The 18,530-nt window shown below is 42.9% G+C and overlaps 1 protein-coding gene across 1 annotated transcript in view; it reads left to right on the top strand.

Annotated features, from left to right (window-relative positions):
• Positions 1-18,530, top strand: part of dnah2 (dynein, axonemal, heavy chain 2) — a 246,312-nt gene that overhangs the window by 216,116 nt on the left and 11,666 nt on the right. Inside the window, 6 exon segments of the mRNA XM_048236061.1 lie at positions 4,930-5,113; positions 7,721-7,911; positions 9,192-9,383; positions 13,333-13,517; positions 14,268-14,397; positions 17,820-18,065. Of these exon segments, the coding sequence (XP_048092018.1) occupies positions 4,930-5,113; positions 7,721-7,911; positions 9,192-9,383; positions 13,333-13,517; positions 14,268-14,397; positions 17,820-18,065 (1,128 nt within the window).

Here is an 18,530-nt window from a genome sequence, read left to right as displayed (position 1 = left end):
TGAACAAAAGCACTCTGGACAAAATGACACATTTTGCTTGCAAAAGGCTGTTACTCTCTCAAAACACTTAAAACATGCAGCAAAAGCAAATCTTGCCTTCAAACACTACAACTTGTTGCCAATTAAAAAACACTCTTTAATCAATCATTACACACTGGACAACAAAATGCAAAATCTAGTTCTCAAAATGAGCATTTTTGCTATGTCTGTTCCATTACTTTCTCACTTTTCTGGTAGGCCTATCAGAAAAAAACTGTGAAAAGACAAAATGTATTACATAAAAAAATAATTTATTCATTCCTCCCAAGATGTAACTGCCATTGTCATGTAAGACATACAGTAAATACCTAGCAAGTTACAGTAAATTTCATTCAACCACAATTTTTCATCGAAATAGACCTACAGTAAACACCTTTTGTACTGTTTTCTCCACCAAATAGGCAATACTTTGTCTAAATGTGCATTAGATCCATACTTGCAAATAGCAACACAGAACAGACATCTCTTATGTATAATGAATGATTGCTGATTGAAGAATTGTGCAAAGGAGTTTCACACAGGTGTATCAGAGATTCAGACTTATGCAAGGAATCTATACCACCTGTGAAAAGATGTTTTCCTTTTGTTTAGCATGGGAAAACCAATAGAGTTTGGGGCTTTTGAATGACACCTGTGTTAACTGTTTTGCAAAAGGGTGTGAGAAATGTGTGAACCCAATGAAAATGTGTGAACACATTACATGAAGATGACTTCTGCTGTGCAAAGAAAGTAGTCATGAAGACCAAGTGGGTTCTAGTTTACTTAAGCAGGTAAAAGCAATCGAGAAAAACTGTAATGTAGATGTTAAATAAAGTGGGGCTTAGGCTGCAGCCCTGCCTAACTCCTTGGCTTTGTTTAAAAAATTCTGTTCGCTTATTTCCTAATTTAATGCTGTTCTTGCTATTTTCGTACATTGATTTTATTAAATCATAAGTTTTGCCTCCAATTCCAATTTCTAAAAGTTTCAAGACCAAACCTATATGCCAGATATGATCAAATGCTTTTTGAAAATCTACGAAGCATGCATTTTTGGAATGATGTATGTGTTTATTTATTAGTGTCTGGAGTGTGTAGTCGGATGGTGGTCGGATGTTCGATATTTAGGCAGGAAACCAATTTGACTTTTGCTGAGAATGTTTTGATTGTCTAGAAATTTTATTATGCGGCTGTTGATGATACCGCAAAATATTTTCCCCAAGTTGCTTGTGATGCAAATGCCTCTGTAATTATTTGGGTCATATTTGTCGCCTGATTTAAAAATAGGGGTGACAAGGCCTATGTTCCAAGTGGTAGGGAAGAATCCGCTTTGTAGTGTCAAATTAAAAACGTTTTTTTATGGCCTCTTGCATCTGTAAATTGCTGAATTTCAGCATCTCTGTGGAGATACGATCAGTCCCACAAGCTTTGCCAGATTTCAGTTTTTTAATTTGTTTTTTTATTTATGTGATTGTAATGGGGAAGTCCAGGGGATTTTGGTATTCTTTAATGTTTTTTTTCTAAGGATTCTTGTTTGGATATTATTACTTGTTGTTCAGGTATGAGTTCTCGACTTCCTGGGTTCTGGTGAAGATGTTTAAGTAAGAGCCATATATTATCACTTTTGATTGGCGTTTCAAATTGATCTGTTTTTGTTATTTTTTTTCCAATTTGACCAAAAGGTGTTTTGGTTTATTGATTGTTCAAGTTTGCTTAGTTCTCTGTTCATATACTCGAACTTTTTGTTTTGTAATAATTGTTTATAATGTTTTAGTTTAAGATGATAGTTTTCTCTACCTTCTATATCATTTGGGTTTCGGTGTTTATGATTGGATAGCTGTCTTAACTTTTTCCTAGATAGATCACATTCCCTATCTAACCATTCTTCTTTACTTTTTACTTTCTTTCTCTTCATTTTATTTGTTTGTTTTAAATTAGATTTGCCAATTTGATAAATATATTCTTTAAATGATCACAGGCCATGTTCACACTAGTTTCATTATGTTCATATTGGGTCGATATTAAATTTTCAATCCTACATTCATTGTCATGATCTTGCATGACTTTTCATATAGTGCTATTTTTCCTTCTGTCCAAAAGATAGTTCTAGGTAGGGGTATTAGGTTTGGCTCAGGAATTTGAGGATCTAATTGAGTATCTGACCATTTTAGGTGTAGGACTGTAAGAGTTGTACAAGTACACAAGTAGGCATATAAAACAAAACAAATAAACACAGACACAAATAAGTACTAACATATATATCAGACATATCTATCAACGTACATGTAATTCCTAGAACTATCAATCACTGTCTGTTAACATAATAATTTGTTGCACAACAGTGTGACAAACTCTCTAATTTGTTGTTGTTGGTCATTTAGATTCTGTGTCACAGGTTTAGCTAGTACTGATGCGTAACTTGGGTTGATATTACTTTGATTTGGCGTTGTCTGTCTGGAACCAGTAGGCCTATACCATCGGGAATCAAAGTGAGGGGCACCTGACCTGGGTGGATTTGGGGAGTAGGTGGGTTGTGTGTCCCTGTGTTTGTTGTAGTTCTGGGGATATATTGCTGTTGTAACCCTGGGTCTTGTATTTTTTGTAGGTTGTGCGAGAAGCATCAGGCCTAGATGTTCTTGGTGTGCGTGGAGGATTGTAACTTCTTTCTCTGTGGATGGGAGTCCGCTTTCTTCTTAAAACACTGTCTTTTATTTCTCTTGCCAGCAAGCTTATTCCTTTTTTGTTTAGGTGGACTGTGTCAAATAGATGTTTTGGAGAGATGTCTTCATGAAGGATGATATCAATGTTTTGGATGTTCCTGCAGGCATTGTACAGTCCTTTATTTGTTTCTTCAATGATGTGCTGGGGAGTGTCAGATCTGGGCAGAATGGTAGACAATGAAATTTGAGTTTCAGGGAATTTTTTTCTAGCCTGTGTGACCACCTCTGTAATTCTTTTAACCACGCTATGGTTTTTAGATGTCGAGAGATCATTTGTACCAGTGTGGATTATGAGATGTTTCAGGCTATTTGATTTAATTTTCTGAATATTTTCTAAAGCTGAGGTTGTGTTTGGACTTCTGATTTTTACAGCTTTCAATGATGGGAAAAGTCGCCTCATATTAATATATTTCCCAGTAAGACAGGTGTCACTTGCGCTCAAGCCTTATCGGTGCTCACAGTCCAGGACTAAAGAGTCAGAAAGACTGGCTGGGCCACTCCGGTCATCCCTAGGTGTAGTCTCTCGGAAGTGGCCCAGCCAGTCTTTCTTATATATCTCCCATTTGAGTCACATAGAAGCAAAATGTCCGCATCAGAATTAATGTTTTCATGGGGCAGGATGTTACCATTTTGGAAAGTCTTTTGGGAAATGCAAGAATCCATCTTCTGGGTTACCTTCTCTTCTGTTGGTGTTGGTGTCTCGGTGGATGGTGTGGATGGATTTACGCAGGCCTGGTGTTTTGGCAAAGTTTGTTTCATCTCATTCCATTCTCGATATACAGTGACCATGATGTTTGATGTGTTGGAGCTCTTTCCTCTTGCGCAGTTCCACCCGTAGACATTTGTTGTCCTCTTCTAGCTCTCTGAGGGCACCATGTAGCTCTTTAATCTCGTCCCGCTGCTGTCTCACCATAGTCCACAGTTCATCACCTGGCTGAACGGATTGCAACTGCTTTTGTTGAACAGGAACATGTCTTTGAAGATTGGTCTTTTGATCATCTCTTTGAGTTCAACAAATTCTCTTTCGAGAGTGTGGATGTTTTCTTTAATGTTGTTGATTTTATTCAGCGTTCTTGGTAAGATGTTATCACCGCCTGTGGGGGAAGTCTCTGCTGTACATCTAATGGTAGGCCTGAGTGGTGTCTTGCTTGGAATATCTGTTTCAGAGTTGTTTTCTTTCATTTTTCCACTAGCAAGGTCTTTCACACTTTGTAAGCTCTGCTGAAAATTGTCCAAACTGTTCTCTGAGCCTTGTACCATTACTGTACCATTATGATATATGTTAATTGTCATGTATGGACTCATGAAATCATCGTCTTCATGTACAGTAATTTGCCGACCTTTGCTTATTCCGGTTTTTTTTTTACATTTGTGTAAGTCTGGCAGAGAGCTGCGTGCCAGGCTGCAGGGTTATGGGTGAAGAATATAAAGTGTGTGATTGTTTTGATATTTCCCACCATAGCAAAGTCAGTTTTATGCGTTTCCGGATTGTTTCTCAGTTCTTTTAATTTGAATGCTCTCTTTGCTTTGTTAGAAAGATCTTCGGGATATCAGATTTCATAATCCTGCACCGAAGTGCTGAGAGCGTAGGACGTTAAAGCTGCTACATTTGTAACATTTTGAATAATGCTAGCAGCGTCAGTCTGTGATTGTATCATTCTCCATAATCAAGTCACGGAAACTTTTCAGGGGAAGTAAACACAAAGATAATTGGGATCTTGCCTGAAAATGACAGAGGGATCTTGTTGCTGTAGATGAATCCCACGGAATCAGTCCTGTTTTGTTGCTTGACTGTTTTCTTGAAGATAGCGCTTAGCTTGGTTTGTGTTACGTTTGTAACGTTAACGTTCATTTCGTTGACCGCTCCGGTTTTCTTCTTCTTCTTGTTCCGTTAATCCTGGGCTTATAGATCCCGTTCTTTTTTGAAGTATTTCCCCCCTGCTATTCAGATGTTCATATGTAGATCATCTGATGATGTTAATTCAACACTCAATGCAATAAATCACAAAAGCTCTGTAGCGAAGTTAAGAGCTCATATTTTTTGTTACCACCATGTTCTGTAACCATGGTAACCCTCTCTCTCTCTCTCTCTCTCTCTCTCTCTCTTCCCTGTCTCTTTCTTTCTCTCTCTCTATCTCTCTCTCTCTATTTCTCTCTTTCCATCTCTCTCTCTCTCTCTCCATCTCTGGATCAGGTGGTTGAGGACTCCACCACTAAGACGCCGCTGATCTTCGTGCTGTCCTCGGGCGTGGACCCCACTGTGCAGCTGCTGCAGCTGGCCGAGACGTCGGGCATGGGCCGTCGCTTCCACGCCCTCTCCCTCGGCCAGGGCCAGGCGCCCATCGCCACCCGCATGATCAAGGAGGGCGTCAAAAACGGTCAGCCTACAGGGACCTCCTCCTCCTCCTCTTCTTCTTTTTCTTCTTCTTCTTGTTCTTCTTCTTCTTCGTCTCCGGTTTTGCTGGCCTTCAGAGGTGGCTTCAAAAGTCCTACCATGGCGTAGTTTTACCTGCGCACCTCACACAAAACATTGGGCCTCATTCACCAATATCTTAAGAAGAACCTCTTTTAAGAAGGTCCTACGAAAACTCTTAAGCAGATTCACGAAGGTGTTCTTAAACCTCAGAATCGTTCGCAGTTTTGTTCTTATTTTGCTGAATCCCATTCCTTTTTAAGTTGACGGGGCGTGCCAAATGTTCTTAATTAGCATTAGGTAAACACCCTGTCAATCCCCATAAAAGGGCATGATACTGCAGGGCCATGAGCACACAAATTGAGGCTGAGGCACCAGCTTTCATTTCTACCGTATAGACTACATGAGCAAGACAATTTGATTATCGTACATGACACATGCTTTGAAGTAAAAGCACTCAACTGAACAGTAAATGAGTCTTTATAACTGAACAGTAAATGAGTCTTTATATTTAGTTGGTATAAAAAGTGAAAATGTGTTATTTGTTGTGTTTATTTATTTTCAAATGCCTTTGTAAAATAGTGGAATTTATTTTATGAAAATAATTATAATATGTTCATTAAAAATATCATACATGATATGATAAATAAACATTTAATATTTAAATGATGTAAGAAATAACTGTTAATTAGTGCCAAAAAGACATTTAGTTAAGTATTAACAAATATTAATACAATATTAGTTAATACATTTGTTAAAACATTAACATACAGATTTTATGCAAACAACTAATATTTAATTAATGATGAAAAAACTATTAACTTATGCCAAATAGATATTTTAGTAACAATTAACAAATATTAACAAAAGGTTAGGTAAATACTAGTTTGCTATTTATTATGGCACCTTATTATGGGGTGTTACCTATAGTTGTCATTTAGATTCTATTATATTTTACACCTGCAGATATGATAAAAATACAATAACCATTTATTTTCCAACAAATTAGTTTTCAAATGTGCGTGTAGATTCTTTTCTTACCTACGAACAAGAACACGTTGGTGAATGCCAGAATTCTCGTAAAAATCTGCGTAAGTGGGTTTTAAGAACAAATTTCTTCGTAAGAACGGTTGGTGAATGAGGCCCATTGCTCTTATATATCACTTCATCAAGGCACCCAAAGCGCTTTACAGTCAAGGCTGAACCTCACTAACGACCACCAATGTGTAGCACCCACCTGGGTGATGCACAGCAGCCATTATGTGCCAGAAGGCTCACCACACACCAGCTTGGTGTAGAGAATGAGGGAGTGAATGAACGAGCCAATTACACTGGGGGATGATTAGGGGGCCAGATTGAATGAGCCAATTACACTGGGGGATGATTAGGAGATGGAAATGTCAGAAATGTAGCCAGGACACTGGGGAACCCCCTACAAAGAGTTTTCCCAATATGTGCCATGGGATATAGTGGGTCAGGACCTTAACATGCCATCTGAAGGACAGCTTGTACAACAGCACAGTGCCCCTGTCCATGCACCGGGGCATTGGAATTGATTTTTTTTTTTGTCCAGAGGGAAGAGACAGGGATATCCGTTGGTCTGACTGCTGGATTAAACGATTAAATGATCTACCTGGCTGACGAGTTGTGCTGATTACAATCAGCTGGCCTAATGAATGGCTGGAACAAATATGTGGTGTGAAGCTGTCCCAAGCCAGAGATTTCCCATATCTGGATGTAACCTGGTTGGCAGAGTCTGGAGACCCTGTTGCTGTGGCCTGGAGGGAGAATTCAGTGTAATACGCTTTGAGTGCTCGGAGGAGTGGAAAAGCACTGTATAAATGCAGTCCATTTACTATAATCCAGTAATGCACTGGTCTGAAAAGGGTACCCTGTGCTTAAATTGACATGTTCTCCTTTTTTCTTCATTCTATGTTTATAAAGCATGAATAAAAGCCTTAATAAGCACTAATTAATATAGACATGTTCTTACTGTTTTGCTGCTCTTCCTCTTTTCTTCCTCCTCCTCTTCTCTCCACCCCTCCCCTAGGTCACTACATGTGGATCACATACTGTAGGTGCTGACTCCATGTTTATAAAGCATGAATTAAGTGTTAATTACTCATTGTTATAGCCATCTGTCTCTCAGTTCACTGGGTGATCCTGACTAACTGCCACCTGTCTCCGCCAAGGATTCCACATACTTACTGACTCCATGTTGACTCCAAGTGTTAATTAATACTGATTCTTACTCGTCTATACATCAGTTCACTGGGTGATCCTGACTGCCACCTGTCTCTGTCACGGACACCTCATCTCAAATTTAACATACGTGCTGACTCCATGTTTATAAAGAATGCCTAAAGTGTTAATTACTAGTAATTGTTTTAACCATCTGTATATCAGTTCACTGGATGTTACTGGCTAACTGCCGCCTGTCTCTGACATGGATTCCTCTTCTCAAATCAATACATCTCATACTCCATGTTTATAAAGCATGCATAAAGTGTTAATTACTACTGATTCTCTCTCTCTCTCTCTCTCTCTCTCTCTCTCTCTCTCTCTCTCTCAGGTCACTGGGTGTTCCTGGCGAACTGCCACCTGTCCCTGTCGTGGATGCCTCAGCTGGATAAGCTGGTGGAGCAGCTGCAGGTGGAGGAGCCGCACCCAGACTTCCGCCTGTGGCTCAGCTCCTCCCCACACCCCGAGTTCCCCATCGCCATCCTGCAGGCCGGCATCAAGATGACCACCGAGCCGCCAAAGGTACACACACACACACACACACACACACACACACACACACACACACACACACACTCAGACATACAGTATTCATTTCTGACATACACATTTGTGCACACCCACACACACCTATACCCATACACACACACACACACACACACACACACACTTCTATCAGAGGTTAAAATGCATTGAAATGAAAGGTTGGTGAGCAGTATGAGCAGGTCTGTAGTAAACACAGTCTTCTCACATTAAAGGAAATGAAGAGATGGAGCCCTGCAGAACTTTTTTGATCCAATTCACTTTCTTTAATTAAATTTGTTTAATTCAATTTGTTTTATCTGTATGAAAAATATATTATACTCTTTATCCTACACTAGCCAATTATGAAGTGGGTTTGGTCCACACATACACACACCCACACTCACTCTGTCATTACTCTCTCTCTCTCTCTCTTTCTCTGGCTCTCTCATTCTCCATCTTTCTCTCTCCCTCCATTCTTTCTCTGTATGCTACCCATTCTCCATCAATCATTTACTTTGACTATCTCTCACTCCTCTCTCTCTCTGCCTCATTCCTCTCCTCCTTTTCCTTTCCTATCTTTATGCCGTTGTTACTCACTCTTGCATTCATACTTTCTTTTGATCCATCTCTCTCTCTCTCTCTCTCTCTCTCTCTCTCTTTTTCTCTTTCTCTCTCTTTCCTTCCTTCCTTCCTTTCTTCATCACAGTGACAAAAAACAAAAGCAAGAAAAATAAAGATAATAACGCAAGCAATTTCAGTCCCTGTTGTACTTTTTTTTTTTAAACACACGTTCATCATAATAACTTCACACAGCAGGTTTTGTGTAAGAATGTTAGACAGTGGTTTGATAAGAGTGTTAATCTCTCTCTCTCTCTCTCCCCCTCTCTAATGTTGTACAGTATTGCTAAAGCATTTGATTTGGGTCACATCAAAAGTTGTATATTGTATATCAAAAGGAAAGAGAACAAGGGGAAATGGAAAAGCAATAATGCTGATGATGAGATAATAATGCACAATAATGATGATGATGATAATAGCAACAATAATAGTAATAATATTAATAATAATACAACAATCATCAGCAATAACAGCAAACATCAATAACAAGTATCCTCTCTCTCTTTTCTAACTATCTATCTGTATATATCTCTCTCTATATCTATCTATCTATCTATCTATCTATCTATCTATCTATCTATCTCTTTATCTATATCTCTCTCTCTCTCTCTCTCTCTCTCCCTCCCTCCCTCCCTCCCTCCTTCTTTCTGTCCCTCCAGGGTGTGAAGTCCAATATGAAGCGTCTGTACCAGCAGGTGACGGAGGTCCAGTTCCAGCGCTGCCAGAGGCCGCTGCCCTACCGGAAGCTTCTGTTCGCTCTCTGCTTCTTCCACAGCATCCTGCTGGAGAGGAAGAAGTTCCTGCAGCTGGGCTGGAACATCCTCTACAGTTTCAACGACTCCGACTTCGAGGTGACCGCCACACACACACACACACACACACAGGGGCGGAGTGGGGCACTAAAATCCACCGGGAACTAGATATGCAACAGTGCAGTATAAAAACAGCTTTGTGGGTTGATGAAAATTTCAAGCATCATGGAAGGACATATCTGGGTATCATAGCACTCCAATAGTTGCCTGTATAAATTTAAAAAAGGCCTAGCCTACAGACAATGTCAACCTAATAACACAGGTAATTAAATAATTGGAAAAAAAACAGGCACTTTGAATAGGTTTGTATGAGAACGATTAAAGTAGGCCTATATAGGCTTACATATAGACCAACGAGTTCCACAAACCATTCATCAGCCTGAGTGGCCCACTAATTAGTCATTAGGCTAGGCCTAGGCCAGTGTTTTTCAACCTTTTTTGTGCCACGGCACACTTTTGACACTTAAAATGTCCCACGGCACACTAACATCCTGTGTGAAGAAAAAATAAACATACCATACCCCCCCGCTGTACTGGACCCCCCGAAAGGAGGGTAGGGCAGACACAGTTTTCTGTGAATATCTTGAGAACCGTGGGGCCTAGGGATGACCAATTTTTTCCGATGTTTGCCTCCAGGGGTCATGTTAACCCATTCCATGTGCACACATGTGCATAAACAGATACACACGCACACACATACATTCACACCAAATCATCATCGTATGACACATACTCACACAGTAGACATATGTACTGTATGCATGCATGCACATGCACAAACACACATATGCAGGCAAACACACAAGCACGCGCACACACACACACACACACACACACACACACACACACACACACACACATAAACATAAACATGTACTGCACACAATTCAAGAATTTCTCAGAATTATGAACAGGAAAGATGGGGGTGGGGTTGTATAAAATGAATTTTACATGTGAAATCTATGAACTAATCATGTTTTGGTACTTGTTGTCTAGCAGATACCAGTGAGTATTGAGTGTGGATAATGCAATTTAGTGAGACAGTTAGAATCATATAGGCCTTTCAGCGTGATTTATTTTTGTGGAAAAAATGTGCTGGACTGGGCGGCGGTCATATTTTTTACCGCTCTGTGGTACATCTAGTTTTCCTCGAACTTGATTGTTTGTAGGGTCATGCCATTAGACGAGGGGGCGCTCATTTATCCCCCTACATTTCTGTAAATAGACTTGACCTGCAATCGGTTCATTGGATAAACCAGAAACACATTCCCCATTCCCAGGAGGCTTTGCTCCATTCTAGCCTAGGCTTACGTTAATTTAAGTACAAACAAACAAATTAAATTGTCATTGTTTTATTTGTGATGAAAGTTCTGTAACGCCTGAATAAGACAAAAATGAGTTAAGATAAAAAAAAAATGAAGGCTAGCCTACACAAAAATCAGCATGGGAGAGATAAGTGTACAGGGTAACCATGAATGACATATAGACAGTGAGCGAGTGGTATAAATATTGGTTGGACTTCCCAAACGTTCAAGTGTAGATCTCCGAGATTTTCGCGGAAAATTCTTAATGCATCTATCAGGTCGATGGTCACAGACAACTTCGCGGCCCGGCGAAGCTCTATAAATGCCCGCACCACAAGAGATTCCTAGACTCATTGGCCGGCCCACCGGGAAAACTCCTGATCCTCCCGATTGCCACACACACACACACACACACACACACACACACATCGACTGGGTAAGGGGAGTCTGTTCGGGGGCTCCTCTGTGTAATCTCACAAACACACACACGCACACGCACATGCACACACACACACACACACCCTCTTCCCCATCACCATACAGTTGGATACCATCAAGCCATCAAGATGACCACTGAACCGCCAAATGTACACCCATACAAAGACACAGCACACACACACACACACACACAAAACCACACAAACAATTGTGATACTAGGCAACTTTAGTGACCAGACACACAAAACACAAATGTGTTGCCATTAGACACACACACACACACAAACATGCACACAGAAAGACACAAATTCAAACATACATGCAGCCCTGAAACACACATTTTATTTCTGTCCACACCAGTACAAACCGTGCAGAGAAGCCTCTCATCCCAGCATAATGACTTATCAACAGTTCTGACCATTGGCCCGGTCCTCAGTTCATTCATCGGTTGACGCTGAGCGGGCCTGTTGCTGTGCGCTTTGTTACGGGCGACTGCATGTGACTGCATTAGCACTTCCTGTCCGTGAGGGGGTGCTTGAGGTGAAGTGGGTTGGCGGGGAGGCAGGCGAGAGAGTTTTCCGTCCGGCTGCACGCGTCCTGAGGCAGGAGGGCTGTGACCAAGCACTCAGCACTCAGTCCACCGCATACTTACCCACTCCTTTACAACATGAGACTGTCTGTCAACTGGCAAGAGTTGAACATGCACACACACATACACACACACACACACTCACAAACACACACACACACACACACACACAAAACACACACACACAAGCACACACACACACAAGCACACATACACACGCACATATGTACATCAATATATGCATGCATTTAAACATCAACACACATCTATGAACCACACACACACAGGCACACAGTCCATCCCCCGTTGCCTCTCGGCAGAGTGGAGTGAGTCACGCGGACACACGCTGGGCCTTTCTCAGCAGAACATCATCTGGCAGCGATGTTGCCGTGGCAGCCAGCGGACACCCAGCCCACTAATACAAGTGTTCCTGAGCAAGTGCCTACCACAGAGCAGAGGAGACGAGACGAGACGAGAATAGAGGAGGGGAAAGGAGAGAGAGTAGAGGTGAGGAGAATAGGAGAGGAGAGGGAGGAGAGGGAGTAGAGGAGAGGTGAGGGAGTAGAGGTGAGGAGAGGAGGGGAAAGGAGAGAGAGTAGAGGTGAGGAGAATAGGAGAGGAGAGGGAGTAGAGGAGAGGAGAGGAGATGATGAGGAGAGGAGAGGTGAGGGAGTAGAGGTGAGGAGAGGAGAGGAGGGGAAAGGAGAGGGAGTAGAGGTGAGGAGAATAGGAGAGGAGGTGAGATGATGAGAATAGGGGAGATGAGAAGAGGAGAGATGAGGAATGAAAGGAGATGAGGAGAGGAGATCAGGAGAGGTGAGGGAGTAGAGGAGATGAGAATAGGAGAGATGAGGAGAGGTGAGGGAGTAGAGGAGATGAGGAGAATAGGAGAGATGAGAGGAGAGGAGGGGTGAGGGAGTAGAGGAGAGGAGAGATGAGGACAGGAAAATAGGAGAGGAAAAGAGAATAGGAGAGGTGAGGGAGTAGAGGAGATGAGTAGAGGAGGGGGAGTAGAGGATAGATGAGGAGAGGAGGGGGGAATAGGAGAGAAGAGAGGAGGAAAGGAAAATAGGAGCGGAGAGGAGAGGAGAGCAGCGGAGAGGAGAGGAGAGCAGCGGAGAGGAGAGCAGCGGAGAGGAGAGCCTCTAGTGGTGGACATGTGCAACCGTGAGATAAGGTCGGGGCGAGGACATACAGCATGGCACAGCACTGCTCCATCACATTAATCTTTTAGACCTGCACTGCTGAGGGCACTGTGTGTGTGTGTGTGTGTGTGTTTTGGGGGGGGGGTAGAGCTGGTGAGCAGCTTATCCCTTTTCCCTTCTCCAGCATCTGTTTTCCCACTCTGTCCCACCCACACACTCTCTCTCTCTCCTAAAGTGTCACATACCTACATCCATTGCTGTTGTCATCTCGATAAACTCCTTTGATACCTGTTCACACCATGTATGTCCCCATGTCCTCCACCTACACACACACACACACACACACACACACACTGCATTCTCGTTCTTATCCTCCATTTTCTTTTCTCTCTATCACTTTCTCCTTCTTTGTCTCATCATCCCCCATATCTCTCTCTCTCTCTCTCTCTCTCTCTCTCTCTCTCTCTCTCTCTCTCTCTCTCTCTCTCTCTCTCTCTCCATTGTGCTACCAGGTGAGTGAGAATCTGATGAGTCTGTACCTGGACGAGTACGAGGAGATCCCGTGGGACGCGCTCAAGTACCTGATCGCCGGGGTCAACTACGGAGGTCACGTGACCGACGACTGGGACCGCCGCCTGCTCACCACCTACATCAATGACTACTTCTGCGAGGGCACCGTCAACACACCCTTCTTCAAGTGAGTGAAACACACACACACACACACACACACACGGATGCATGCACACACACACACACACACACACACACACACGGATGCATGCACACACACACACACATACACACGGATGCATGCACACACACACATGGATGCATGCACACACACACAACCACGCACACACACAGATACATGCACACACACTCACGATTGCATCAGCAACTAATTATGTTTGGGTAAGGCACAGACATCCATCTCCACACACACACAAATACACTCACATTGAAGAGATCCTTTTGACAAGGGTCATATGGTCAGTTGCCATGGTCATAACATAATCCTGTATTATGAGCTCATCATTTGCAAAAATGTGCTCAAACACGCAACCACAGAATACCTATATATAATATATGATCATGCTCACTTCAGAACAGGTGATAACGGCCACCACAACAGAAACGTGCATGCACACACCCACACACACACACCCACACACACACGCACACACACACACACACACACACACACACACACACACGCACACACACGCACACAAATCATCCACTGTCACATACATAGAAACCATATTTGCCAGCCTGTTCTCCTTTTATGTATTCTGAATGGCACAAGCTCCACCATGTGGCCAACTCTATTTACACTCTGGAACCCCCCCCCCCCCCCCCCCAAAAAGTACACACACACGCACACATACGCTGAGAGATGCACATATCTCCCTGTACATATTCAGCGATCCTCCTGGTCCTTGAGTAGCTCTGATTCGCCCGTCTCCCTCTCCGCCACTTGCACTGTCACTCCCCCGTCACGAGAGACCGCAGAGAGAAAGCTCTTCATCTCTGTGACGCTGTCCCTCCTGGTGATGGCGCACCACTGCCACCTGGTGGTCGGTCAGTGGAACTACAGACCATACCGCCACCATTGCTTGGTCAAGTCAACTCAATACGTTTTTTGTCAGTCTTATGCATTATAGATTTGCCTAAATAATACAACAGGTGAAGTTGACTGAAAGTGCATGCACACACACAAATAAAATACAAATATTTGCACAGGAACATAAATAATTTGTTTTTCTACACAAACAAATCTGACTTTTTAAAATATACAGATGGGTTGCTTTCGTTTTCTGTCCAATTTCAGCACACTGGCTTCAGGTCTGTGTGTGTGTGTGTGTGTGTCTGTGTGTGTGTGTGTGTGTGTGTGTGTGTGTGTGTGTCTTTGGGCTCCACCTCTGCTTTTTATATTGTTGCTGCAAATCATAGGGTAGGACAACTATACCACTGATTTTTTTTTTTTTTTTTTTAAAGAAAGAAAAAAGAAACATATTTAAAGGTTCATATAGTACTGGCCACCACCAGATGTGTTGTTTTAACATTATGATGAAAGTAAATACATTTCAACGAAACATGTAATGTGACCTTTGCCAGTACTGTACATTTGCAAATTCCCCTAATGACATTTTAGTAAAGAAGATGTACTCTCACACTGTGTGTGTGTGTGTGTGTGTGTGTGTGTGTGTGTGTCTGTCAGTCTAGCACCTAACATGACATGCAAGTCAAAGAAGCAGAGTAGCAGAGAGTTCTGCTTGTTAAACTAACATGAGCACCTGTCAGAGCTGCCATTGGTCATGTAAGCTCATGCTTTGCATTTTCTGGTGTGTGTATCTGTGTAAAGATTTTAATGTAAATGTTCTATGTGTATGTTAATACATACAGTATGTGTGTGTGTTTGTGTAGTAGTGTGTGTGTTGTGTGTTTATGAGTGCATTTTTAGCAGAATCAGAATGAGCTTTTATTCACCACCTATGTTCACACATACAAGGAATTTGGTTGCAGCCGTTGATGTCACTCTGGACAATATGTAGACAGACACATCTGTACAGGCATATTAAAGGGACACGCCAACTTTTGGGAAATCAGTTTATTATTAGTTCCCCAGAGTAAGATAACAAATGCAAATCCTTCTCTTCTCTGTGTGTGCAATAACCCAGTCTAACGCCTTTAGCCTAGCTTAGCATAATGCACTGGAAGTGGGTTAGACCAGTTAGCCTAATGCTAGCTCACAGCTAAAAGATGCGTTGAGCTGAGAGAGATTAAAGGAGAGAATGTCAGGGATAATAGAGTTAAACGCTGCACAAACAGGGTTCATATGTATGACGTGTGTGTGTGTGTGTGTGTGTGCGTGTGTGCGTGCCTGCGTGCGTGCGTGCACATGTATGCACATATGTAGGTGTGTGTGTCAGAGCAAGTGAGCGGAGCGCGAGCGAGCAAGGAGCGTAGCGGATGGAATTTTGTTGGATCGCGGGAGCAATTTAGAGGCGGAGGGCGTTCTGTTTCAGCTCCAGTTTAAAATCGATGCCGCTCCGATACCGCTCACACCACAAGTCTGAGGCATGCCCAAATCCAACCAGAATTCATGTCTTCCTAATGAAACCAAGATCGTTAAATTTCAAAGATATTGGCCATAGTAAGTTCGTTGATGGGGATGGAGTCGCTAAATATTTTAGAAAGGAAACTGAAAGTCATTGGGCCTACAAGCTTACTATTTCTACCAAACAACTAGATACTAACAATGTATAGCAAGAACAACCATGTGGTGACACTGTTCCAATGAGTAAAGATTCATTTTGAAATTTAAGAAGACACATTTCGCAGAAACATGAGTGTGCTACGGAGAGCAAAGAAAAACGTGAGCAATTTCAATATTCTTCACATCAAGTAAGGCTGAAGTAAAACTACATAAGCCTGTATTCTTTAGGCAATTAATCCCACTGATCCCTTTAGTTTTAGGCTTATGTGTACTGTATTGACGTTGCCACTTATGTGTACTGTAGCTTGTTCGTTGTTGCACTATTGGTGTTGCACTATCGATAGATAGATAGATAGTCTTTATTGTCATTGACACTTTTTGCAAAGGTACAACGAGATTGAAAGTCCTGTCAACTTATGAGGTATGCATAAGAACAATAAATAGTTTTTGCTATTATAAAAAATATATATAAATAATATATATATATATATTGCTATATATAAAAAATGCACATATATAGACACATATAAACATATACTGCACTGGACTGAACAGAAATGGTTCTGTACAGATTTCACTGGTAAAAAACATTACTCCACAGTAGAATTTGCAGAGTGGGTTAGGGCCAATAACAGACTATTTCAAATTTGAAGAGTTAAGGGCCATGATTGCCTTCGGATATAAACTATTTTTTTAAACGGTTTGTCCTGGTTTTCATTGTTCTGTATCTCCTACCTGATGGCAAGAGCTGAAAGTGATCACTTAAGGTAATGAAACAAGGAGGCGCACACAAGGCTTGTGTGGAAAAATGTGTATCGTAGCCGAAAAGTTACAAAAGCACGTGTATGTGTGTTTACATTATGCCCACTGACATTGAAAATGGACTAGGTCCGAAACGTCTGTTGCTCCAGTTTTAGCCTCTGACTTCTTTTGTAACTTTTCGGCTACGATACACATTTTTCCACACAAGCCTTGTGTGCGCCTCCTTGTTTCATTACCTTAAGTGATCACTACTTTTTGGGAGCGGACGCACCAAGCAATACACAGGTCAAAAGTGTAGGCGCAGACGCCGACCTTGCTGGTTTTTCCTTTAAGAGCTGAAAGTAACAAGACCTGGGTGTGTTGGGTCCTTTGAAATGTCTACTGCCTTCTTGCGGCATCTGGAGGCGTAGATCTCTTCCAGCGTGGGGAGGGGGCAGCCTATGGTCTTCTCTGCTGCCGTAACGACCCTGTGAAGCGCCTTCCTCTCTGAGGATGTGCAGCTACCATACCAAACACACAGTCCATACGTGAGCACACTCTCTATGGAGCAGTGATAGAAGGCGAGAAGCAGATTCTGGGGTAGACCGCTCTTCCTGAGAGTTCTCAGAAAGTACAGTCTCTGCTGCGCCTTCTTCAGTAGCTCCTTGGTGTTGGCGCACCATGTCATGTTCTATGAGTGAAATTGCCGTTGCTCTTAGTTCTTTGGGATTTAAGTTTTCTAAGGTGAAAATTCGGCTTGTAGATTATTTCTCCCTCCTTTAAATAGAGCGAGCATGGAGTGATTTCACTGGAGCGGGAGGATTTTTAAATGGAGCGGGAAATTGAGCGGAGCGGCCTGACGTGGATTTGAGCGGAGGAGCGGCTGAGTGAACAGCCACCTGAGTGAGGAGCGGGATATTCGCACCGCTCAGCTCCGCTCACTAGCTCTGGTGTGTGCATGAGTCTGCATACATGCACATGTGTGTGTGTGTGTTTACATTATGCCCACTGAACTCTCTCCCTTGGCGGCTGCCTCAGGCTCGTCCCTGGCTGACCTACTCGTCCCCAGGGCGGACCGCGAAGCGTCTACGGCAGTACATCAGCCTGCTGCCGGCTGTGGAGCACCCCGAGGTGTTCGGACAGCACCCCAACGCAGACATTGCCAGCCAGATCGCCGAGACACGCACCCTCTTCGACACACTGCTGTCCCTGCAGCCGCAGGTCACCAGCACTGCATCCACTGGGGCTGGGCCAGCAAGAGAAGGACAAAGGTATTGTGCGTGTGTGTGTGTGAAATGTGTGTGTGTGTGCGTGTGTATTGATAGCGTGCGATAGCGTGCGTGTGTCGCGTGTGTTATTATTAGCGTGTGTGTGTCGCGTGCGATGCGTGCGTGCGATCGCGTCGCGTCGCGTCGTGTGTGTCGCGATGGCGTGTGTGTGTGTGCGTCTTTCAACCTGCGTGTGTGTGTGTGTGTGTGTGTGTGTGTGTGTGTGTGTGTGTGTGTGTGTGTGTGTGTGGTGTGCGTGCGTGCGTGCGCGTGCTGCGTCGTGTCGATATTAACGTCGTCGTCTTGTAGCATGCGTCTCGCGTCGTGCGTCGCGTGTGTTAATCGTCGTGTGTGTGTGTGTGTGTGTGTGTGTGTGTGCATCTTTCGACACGCTCCTGTCCCTGCAGTGTCCAGATCAACAGTGCAGCCACCACTGGGGCTGGACCCAGCAAAGTGTTTGTGTTACTGTCTGTGTATTTCT

The sequence above is a fragment of the Alosa alosa genome, chromosome 24, assembly GCF_017589495.1.
Source record: "Alosa alosa isolate M-15738 ecotype Scorff River chromosome 24, AALO_Geno_1.1, whole genome shotgun sequence".
NCBI lineage: Eukaryota > Metazoa > Chordata > Actinopteri > Clupeiformes > Clupeidae > Alosa > Alosa alosa.
Note: the sequence above shows the minus strand (reverse complement) of the source record. Positions and strands in the feature narration are given on the sequence as shown.